The sequence below is a fragment of the Camellia sinensis genome, chromosome 9, assembly GCF_055761805.1.
Source record: "Camellia sinensis isolate YWXY chromosome 9, ASM5576180v1, whole genome shotgun sequence".
NCBI lineage: Eukaryota > Viridiplantae > Streptophyta > Magnoliopsida > Ericales > Theaceae > Camellia > Camellia sinensis.
This window is the reverse complement of record NC_138969.1, coordinates 161,121,354-161,131,626: the sequence shown is the minus strand read 5'-3', so window position 1 is coordinate 161,131,626 and position 10,273 is coordinate 161,121,354. Positions and strand designations below refer to the sequence as shown.

The 10,273-nt window shown below is 34.9% G+C and overlaps 1 protein-coding gene across 1 annotated transcript; it reads left to right on the top strand.

Moving 5' to 3' along the window:
* The first annotated feature begins 312 nt into the window (after window positions 1-312).
* Window positions 313-6,373, top strand: LOC114296262 (internal alternative NAD(P)H-ubiquinone oxidoreductase A1, mitochondrial). Its single transcript, XM_028240546.2, is given in 11 exon segments — window positions 313-573; window positions 1,251-1,320; window positions 2,183-2,501; window positions 2,503-2,850; window positions 3,118-3,331; window positions 3,533-3,693; window positions 3,799-3,864; window positions 3,959-4,122; window positions 4,243-4,357; window positions 4,815-4,994; window positions 5,961-6,373. Coding segments are annotated over 9 exon segments (1,641 nt in total). The 5' UTR covers window positions 313-573; window positions 1,251-1,320; window positions 2,183-2,264; the 3' UTR covers window positions 6,117-6,373.
* Window positions 6,374-10,273: the final 3,900 nt, after the last annotated feature.

Here is a 10,273-nt window from a genome sequence, read left to right as displayed (position 1 = left end):
CAAAAAGTCAACCCACTTCCCAAACGGAGGTAAAAAACCAAAAAGCCAACCCACTTCCCAAACGGAGGCTAAATGAGTTGCAGCTTACAGGACGCCTCTTCATTTCTAGTGAGACCCATATTACCGAACGACATCGTGTTTACGAGGCAAATTCCAAATTTTACCGCATGACTTCCTCTCCATTTTCTCACCTCTTTCTTTTCTTTTCTTTTCCTTTCTTTTCTCACTAATATTTTCCGTCGCCAGCTGGAAAGAAAGAAAGCAAGCCAAGTACGAATATACGCCACAATGCTTCCTCGATCTCCGTCCCTATATATATATATACATATGATAATCAAAGTTTAATGTATTTTCTCTCTCATCTCTGTTTTCGAAGATCTTTTGCCCCAAGTTTCTTGCATCGCAAGTCGGCGTTTTTTATTGTTTATTATCACACTTTTAACATTAAACAATTGTAACATTTAAATTTCTTTATTCCAAAAAAAAAATCGGACACCCCAGATTACATTTGAATTTGTTTATTTCAAAAAAAATAAAAATAAAAATAAGACTCTTCAACTCCTGAGATTCAGGGTATGTGCTCTGTTCGACCTGTCTCACCACACAACCTTGAATCTTCTTCATATATATATATATATATTGAAAATACCCAGTTTCATTTATCCTTTTTAACTTCGAGATATTAGCTATACAGGTAGCATATGTTTGATTGTTTGCTTTCAAATGCTGTATTTTTATTTTTATTTTTATTTTCTCCATTTCCTTTTGTGTTTGTTTTTGAACTAAATGTTGTGATTGTTGAAAATACCCAGTCTGTTTTATGTGTATGTATGTATATAAAAATTTCATGGAGCTTCTTTAATCTGTCAATAGAGATGCTTGGTCTCTGTAATTTCTTCATTTTTACAGAATCTTTATTGCTCATTAATGCTTGATCTGTACAAAATGTGATTCAAATGCATGAATATTGTAACTTTCTTATAGATTAACAGTTCGAGCTCTTCAGTTTTGATGATTTTATTGTGTGTTGTTTAATGATTTTTATTTATATATATTTTTTTCCCGTTTTCTTGTGTGTAGAAGAAAGTTTGAAAATTTATAGCACTCCAATTGTTTGTTCTAAAGCCTAAAAAGAGAGTCATTGATGACTTTGGTTTATCAAAATAACTTGTTTGAATTTTGAAATAATACCCGTATTTGGTCTTGAGTCATAATTTGATTGGCTAATGGTTGATATTTGTTTGTAACAGGGGAATTTAGTGTTGTTCCAGGAAGAAAACCTGAACCTTGTACTGCTCTTTTTTCTTTTTACCAGTGCAGGTAAATCATGTTCATTGAATGATAAATTTTAGTGAAGGAATGCATTTTCAAAATTTTGGCATATTTATGAAGGGCTGCAGGCTAGGGTTGACTCTCTTTTTAGGCAATCCTTCATAAATATGCCAAAATTTTGAAAACTAGCCTGGTATGGGACCCACATAGTGTGTTAGTAAGATTGTAAGTATCTCTAGTATTATTCTTTGTTCAAACTTGTAATTTGTTTGATGTATATCTAAGTGATGGACATGTGTATCTCAAACTATTATGTCTGGGTCTAAAAAACTAAAGAAGTAACATGACCCATTTAGACATGTGTTCGACACGTGTTGGGAAGTATCCGATGAGTGCCGGTGTTTGATACAAACACAACTTCTTAGAAGTGTCCGTGGTCAGAGAAGGAAGAAGCTGCAAAACTTAACCTTCTTGGTTTGCCGCACATGGATTGTGTTTGGCACCATCAATGTGTCCATTGTCACCATATATTTCTATAACACAATCAGCTATCACGACTTCAATTAGATCTGCCAGCTTGGAGGAATAACAGCTTCTTCTTTTTTTTTGGTTTCTAGACCCTTTTAGAATTTTCCAAAGGTTTTGCTCTTAGTAGCTACCAACAGCTGATGATTAAACTCAAGGTCGTTTTGTTTTCTAGTCATTTGGTCTTTGAAACCAACGTTGTCTTGCTTTAACAAAATTTTGTCCGTGTCCTTTGCACTAGAGCTCAAACTTCCAAACCATAGTCTTAGCCGCCCGCAATTTGGGAAGATTGACCGCTGTTTTCTTATATAAAATTGCCTCAACACAGTTCTTATTACAACTTTTCATATTCTTTTAGCTTACGTGCTTCATATACCTCTTTCAGTACAAATTCAAAGAATCTGAATTTTCTCCCAAGAAGAGGCTAAAGGGTATCAACTGTTTCTCAAAGATTTGATACTTCTGAGATGGCATTGGCAAGGTTTATGAGGAGTGGTTTGAGGCGGTCAGGGGGTGCCATGGGAAATCATGCGAGTGAGGGGGATATTCTATGCGAAGGAGTTTCAACACGAAAGTGTTCCTTACCTTCTGGTGGAAATTTTAACACAGGCAACAACCTGTTGCACCTTCCAAGCATAGGAAAGGTGGAGCACACAAATTTTTGGAGCAGGGGCATGAGGGCAACTCCACAATACCAGTTTGCTCATGGCAGAGCGGATTGTGGGGGAATCTGATTCAGAGTATGAGAGCCCGAAGTATCCTAGCTTGGAAGCAACAAAACCGGGTGAAAAACCCAGGGTGGTTGTCCTTGGGACCGGGTGGGCAGCGTGTCGGTTTCTTAAAGGGCTTGACACCAAAATATATGATGTTGTTTGCATTTCACCAAGGAATCACATGGTCTTCACTCCTTTGCTTGCTTCAACTTCTGTTGGAACTTTGGAGTTTCGCTCAGTAGCCGAGCCAGTTGGTCAAATACAGCCTGCATTGGCAAAGGACCCGAATTCCTACTTTTACTTGGCTTCTTGCATTGGCGTTGACACAGACAATCATGAAGTGAGTACATTTCTTTAGCTCTGTTTTCCTGGTCATCTTATCTATTTTTTTTGTGCATTTTGATTCATGCTCAACTAGCATTAGAGTCTGTCATTCTATTGTGGATTAGAATTTATTTCTCAAAGAGGCTTATTTAAAATATAAAAAAAAAGAAGAAAAGATTGAGAGAGAGAGAGAGAGAGAGAGAGAGTTGCTACATCTTCTTGCATTGTGAATTCATAAACATAATTATATAATGAACTTGTTAATGTGGCTTTAATGAATCAGGTGTATTGTGAGACGGTTGGCAATGTCGGACTTCCTTATGAGCCTTACCGATTCAAAGTTGCATACGACAAGCTTGTCATTGCTGCTGGAGCTGAGCCCTTGACCTTTGGTATAAAGGGAGTGAAGGAACATGCGTTTTTCCTTCGTGAAGTGAATCATGCCCAAGAAATTAGGAAGAAGCTTCTCTTAAACCTCATGCTCTCTGAAAATCCAGGTGATTGATAATATTCCCGTCACAAAGTTCCTACTAAGAAATACATGGATTTCATTTGACATCTGAGAATTGCTTACTGTGTTTGTCGTTAGTCCCTTGTAGAAACAATAGGTAATTTGCTAAATAGAAGCAAATCGGATATAATTATGAAACATATTTACAATGATATAATTATGAAATTGGAATTTCATCCTTAAGCAGGTATAACAGAAGAAGAAAAAGAGCGATTATTGCACTGTGTTGTCATTGGAGGTGGCCCTACTGGGGTAGAGTTTAGTGGCGAATTAAGTGATTTTATCATGAGAGATGTTAGTGATCGGTATGCTCATGTCAAAAATTACATCCGTGTCACCCTCATTGAGGTATTATTATACATTCTTCATCTATTTTTATTTCTAAGCAAGCTACAGCGTGAATTTGAACAAAAACCCTGTTAACAGTTGTTTTATTATTTTTCCTTGAGTTAGGCAAATGAAATTTTGTCATCATTCGATGTTGGACTACGCCAATATGCCACAAAACACTTAACCAAGGTAATTTGAATTCCTTTCCTGAACCCCAGATGGTGTTTTTTTCCTCCATACATAGTTTGTGAATTTGTCATTGACACTTGGAACTTTGTATCAGTGTGGTGTTCGACTTGTACGTGGTGTTGTTAAAGAGGTACATCCCCAAAAGATTGTACTTAGTGATGGGAGTGATGTTCCTTATGGCCTTCTGGTCTGGTTTACGGGGGTTGGCTCCTCTCAGTTTGTAAAATCACTAAACTTGCCCAAGTCCCCCGGTGGAAGGTATGCTCTTCTCCAATTCCCCTATGTTTCCCATTTTTGTTTGTTTATTATTTCATTTTTGTCCTGTAATCCTGTGTCGGATGCCATCATTTAAATTTGTTTTTTTTTTGGGTGTTACAGGATTGGAATTGATGAATGGTTGCGGGTTCCTTCTGTTGAAGACGTGTTTGCAGTTGGAGATTGTGCTGGTTTTCTTGAACAGACTGGGAGGCAGGTGCTTCCAGCTCTAGCGCAGGTCAGATCCCATGTGTCCTTTGCAATTTATTATATAACTATGCATAGAACTTCCATGTTCATTTTTAAAACATCATTTTACCCTTACAAGACTAAAAAAATGTTCTTAAGAAATATGAAATAGAATCATGTCCAGGTATCCTTCACACAAGAATTTGATTAGTCTGATGTTTAGACTCATATCCATGTAACATAGCTAATAGGATGCCAATCTATCATACCATTTTCATCACTTTGGTGTAATAAAAAAATACAAGGCATGTATTACTAGCCTATATAATAATTAATGGCTTTTGAGAATATTGAAGAACCAATCTTCCCATACATATGACATTGCCAAGTATTATGTTGTGCCATTTTTCACTGCCCAAAATTTTCTAGATTATATCTTCCACAGAAAATCAGAAAGAAAATTACAGATTGGTGTCTGAACTACTTGCACAAATTTTTTTGAGCAGGTTGCAGAAAGGGAAGGAAAATATCTTGTGGAGTTGTTTGACAAAGTTGGGAAGCAGAATGGTGGGAAGGCTTTGTGCGCGAAGGACATCCCTCTGGGAGAGCCTTTCATCTACAAGCATCTCGGAAGCATGGCATCTGTAGGGCGTTACAAGGCACTTGTCGATCTTCGCCAGTCCAAGGTGATTTAACAGTTTTTTTTTTAGCTGCAAAACACCAAAATTTGCACTTAAAAGTACAAATCTGAGTAGGTGCTAATTCCTATCTTGGAAAAACGGGTCCAATTGTGTGATGGTGATTTCATTTCTTGTTTTCATTTTTTAAGAATTGTTTTTGAAAACTGATCTCAGGAAAAACTTTCTGAAAACAACCCACATTTTAGAAAACTATCAATTTTTTTTTAAAAACTGATTTTGCATAGAAAATAGAATGATTTGAAAACAACGGGTATTTTTGAACAATCCATTGTTTTACTTCTAAAAATACGAAAAAAGCGAAAACATAACCATACAAACTTTTACTAGTTTCATTGAAAATTGATTTTGCATAGAAAATAGAATGATTTGAAAACAATGGGAATTTTCAAACAATCCATTGTTTTACTTCTAAAAACACGAAAACATAACCATACAAACTTTTACTAGTTTCATTTGCACAAGTCCAATAGGTGTAGAGTGACCTCTCACGAATCTTTTACTCCAAATTGCTTCATCTTTCTCATTGAACTTTCAATATGTTAGGTGGTTCAATGAACATTCTCATGCTATCCAATTTGTAACATGTTTTAAACAATCAATATCTTCAGGCACGTTTGATTCATTGATAACGGAGCGGGATTCAATTAAATAATCTCAGAATAAAATAATCTTGCATTTGGTTCAAGTTTTCTGCCTCGAGATGACTAATCCTAAGGGGCCTGCATATGTGGGATTATTTTGTCTGAGGAGGGACAATAACACTTGTTGTGAAATTCCAATAATGCCCTCCTCTAGATAACTTATCGTGGCTAATCCTGTATACAAGGCAAACGTGACCTGATTTTATGCAATTAAATTTTGGTCTAGTTATTTAATTTTTGAATAAAAAAAACCTAAATAAGTCAGAACCCCCCATTAAACTTTGTTTTTTTCTGATCTTCATTTGAACAGGATGCAAAGGGAGTATCTCTTGCAGGGTTCATAAGCTGGCTGATTTGGCGCTCGGCTTACCTGACACGTGTCGTCAGCTGGAGAAACCGGTTCTATGTTGCTGTGAACTGGGCAACCACACTAGTCTTTGGCAGAGACAACTCAAGGATAGGATGATCAGTCAAATTAATATTCTTGATGGACACAAGGAGTGAGCTAAGCTACTACACTATAGGGTTCAAGTCTTGCAGTGTTTTTGATGGACTAGTTATCATTTTTGATTCAACTGATTAAATCATTTTTGAAATAATTTTAAAGTATCAAAATTAATGCTGTCGTGTTTTGGATTAGAGGAGCTAGGTAGGTATAAATCCAAAGGTGGAGCCACATATAATCTTGTGAAGTGTATTTGCAGTAAATGTTATGGTAGAACCACTTGACACTACAAGAAAAAACACTTTTGGCGACTAAATTTTTAGTCGCCAAAAGTCTTCTTTTAGTCGCCAAATGTAGGATTTTCACTTTTCCCGACTAAATATTTTAGTCGCCGTTGTGGTCGCCAATACATGGTCGGCAATACCTTTGGCGACTAAAGATTAGTTAGTCGGCAATATACAGGTCTTCAGCGACTAAAGTTTAAGTCGCCAATAGTCGATTCCATTTGTGAAATTAGACATTTAGCGACTAAAGTTTTAGTCGCCAATAGTGTTTTTTTTTAATTATTTATACAATTGGCGACTAAAGTTTTCGTCGGCAATGTCACTCTTTTTTGGCGACCATAGCATTTTGTCGCCAAAAGCATTTTTCAAAAAAAAAAAAAAAAATACCCACTGTGCCTCAGCAGCTCCCAAGCTTCGAACCTGCAACCTCCAAGCTCCAAACCTTAACAACACACGCCACCCCACTATGCCACTCAACCATCACATGAATATAATTGCAACTTATATTATTTATATATTACTTTCACCAGTATTAATACAACAAAATATATATAAATATAATTATATATATTCAAATATAATTTATGTAAAAAATAAATTATTTATTAAAAAAAATTTATCTCACTTTTGGCGACTAAATCCATTATTTAGTCGCCAATTCTACAATTTTAGGCTACTAATTAATTTTGCAGTCGCTAAAAAAAAATGTTGCGCCTAAACACCTACCATCGGCGACCAATCTGCTTTTTAGTCGCCAAAACTAGCACCTTTGGCTACTAAATTGTTTTAGTCGGCAAAAACCATCACTTTTGGCGACGAAAATTGTGTTAGTCGCTGAAACCCATATAATAGGCGACCAAACTGATTTTTGGTCGCCAATACATATACATTTGGCTACTAAATGGTTTTAGTCGCCAAAAGGCTTCATTTTCGGCGACTAAAATGGATTTAGTCGCCATTTGTGCAACTTTCAGCGACGAAATTCATTTTTTTAGTCGCCAATGGTGCTTTTTGTTGTAGTGTGAATATGATATTTGAATGAAATGACGATTGGTATTTTGTTGATTGTAAGTTCTTGGATATGTGGTTTGTCAACAAGTCTATAGATGTGGAAGCGATTACATAAAATAATTTTGGTCATACATGTTAGATGGCGAACTCACCATAAAAGATAATGTTTCATTCAAAGGTGAAGGTAGGAAAAGTTTCATACAAAAGTATAATTAGTAAATAATAATAAACATTAGTATTTACATTAAATTATGAATATAATAATAAAAAACCATTAAAAATTACTTTATAAATTTATATCAAGTTTGTATTTATGGTAGATGTCATTCATTATAGATTAATGCTTTGTAGCTCGAAAAACAAAGGCTCGAATGGCCTGAAAACCTTGTCAATCTGTCTCTTATTTTGTACTCACGCACATCAAATTTTCTCTCTTCTCTCTATCTCTGTCCTTCTCAGACTCCAAAAGCATTCATGGACATCATCTATCTCCTTTGATCCCAGGTCCCTCTTGTGACACCCTAAATTTTGGAAATATCGATAATATAATACAACGATACTTCGGGGTTTAACTAGCAGATACACAACATTTTTAAGCACAAAATACAAATAGTTACACTAAAAGAAAATATTAATAATAGTTACAGATAAAATTCTTCAAGTCTTTAGATACAGATCAGTTTCTTGATACAAAAGATTATCCGAAATACAAGAAACATAAAATCTAATTTCTAAGGCAGCCACGGTTCCTCAAAGCTTTTAGGGATTCCGTTCTCGGTGTAAAACTTGCCTCTACCTAGCATAAAACGCCATGAGCTTGGAATGCCCAGTAAACACACACACCCCGACCCTTTTCCTATTCCAAATACACATGAAAAATAATGGTATGATTATAACACACAGCAAAAACAATAATTAAGCAAAGCATATAATAAATTTCAGTTCTCATGAATAACAGTTAATTTCAATTCTCATGAATAATAATTTTCATGAATAACAGTCAATCAAGTTAGTTCTAGGCAACTCTCCGTGGGATGCCGTTTCTACCCAACCGCTAACACTAGCCATGGGCAATTCTGACTCCCCCTTGGTTAATACAATATCAATGCATTGCATACCGCATACCACCAGTGTATCGCTTGCCGTACAATTACTAATGATGCCCACGCACCTAGGTTACATACCTGAGTGGTGACATCACGGTCTGCCCCAAGCGAACGGGCTTTCAAGGATACTCTCCCTGTGTGAGACCCTCACTGCCATCTTTATGCCTTTCATTTTCGTTAAGCAGCCAAAATACCTCTTGTGCCATGTTAGGGTTCGAAAACACACTTGCGTAAGATTTCACAAAAATGAAACACATTCCATTATATCATACTCATGAATCCATCATTCATTATCTCATAAAATTTACTGCAATGATCACAACCCATTTGATTTTCCCTTTACTAAGTGCATTATGTTCTCAGTTATAGCAAAGCATAGTCAATATAATTACGAATCCAAACTAAACAGCAAGTAATTTATTCATGGTAAAACAAATTCACAATTTATCATTGATTACATATCAAGAGTGAAACATTCAAGAAGCATAGAATATAAGAGTTGCAAACCAAATAAGAGCATATTAACACAAATTTTCAGATTTTTAGATTTGAACCAGTTTGAAAATAATTATGAAAAAATACTTTTATTGGCCCTAAGTACCTAGCCTCGTGTGAGTTTGTAGATAAATAAGTCTAGTTTCAAACTCAATTAATGAAAGTAGGATACGTATTTTAGATTTTAAGATAATTCAGAATTATCAAGATCAATCCAGATTCATTGATCGTTACGCAAATCGGTTTTTCTCTCAAGCCCCTCACTCTCTTGAGTTCAAACAAATTTTAGTTGAAATATAACACCAAGATTAAGATTTAAACATAAAATTGGACTCAAGATTATTTTTCTGGAATTTTCTAAAAATAGAGAAAGTTGACTATTTTTCTGGTTCTGTGAGTAACAAACTTAGAAAAATTGTTTAGGTTATAAAAATACATTCTTAGGTCCTACCAAAATAATCACATACTCCAAACATACCAAATATTACTCCATGAAAAATAGATTTTGAGTTTATGGAGTTTTGATGGGAAAATAAATTCAAGAGAGAGAAAAGAATTGCTATTGGAAATTTAAGAAAGAAAGAGAAGCACTCAATCTCTTGATTAATACACATTTATACAAGAGTATAGGCCTAGAATACAACATATGTATACAAAGAGCATGTATTATGAGGGGAAAAATAAGTGGTAAAAGAACTTGAGAGAAGAAGTGATGTAGGTTTACCTTTGTTGTACAAGACTCAACACAATTCTTCTTTTTCTTCTTCTCTTCTCACTCTCTCTCACTCCTCTAGTGCATAGCTGAAAATGTGTAAAATGATAGGGAGAAGTGTGCATATATATAGAGAAAGGATTGGGAGATTTTTTAGCGACTAAGTTCCGTAAGTATAATTTGTCAAAGTTGTCCATCAATGTCATCAAGGCCCTTTCATCCATTACATAGCTAGCTACTTGGGCTCCAAGAAAAAAATATATATATATATATATATATATATGAGATATTTGTATTTATGTACATAAAATAATAGGCACAAGTACATTAATTAATAAAATATTACAATTAAGGTTTGGAATGAAATAAAATAGAAGTATATATGGACCAAGTCTAAATTTATGAAACCTTGATATTTATTATTAATATACTAACATTATAAAATAGTTAAAATAATAAATTTGGGTCTTGTTAAATTAAAGCGCAAAGAAATGCGAGAAACCGAGTGAAAACGGCATTATCGGGAATTAAGATTTTAAAGTAATTAATCTATAATTATAGGGTCTAATA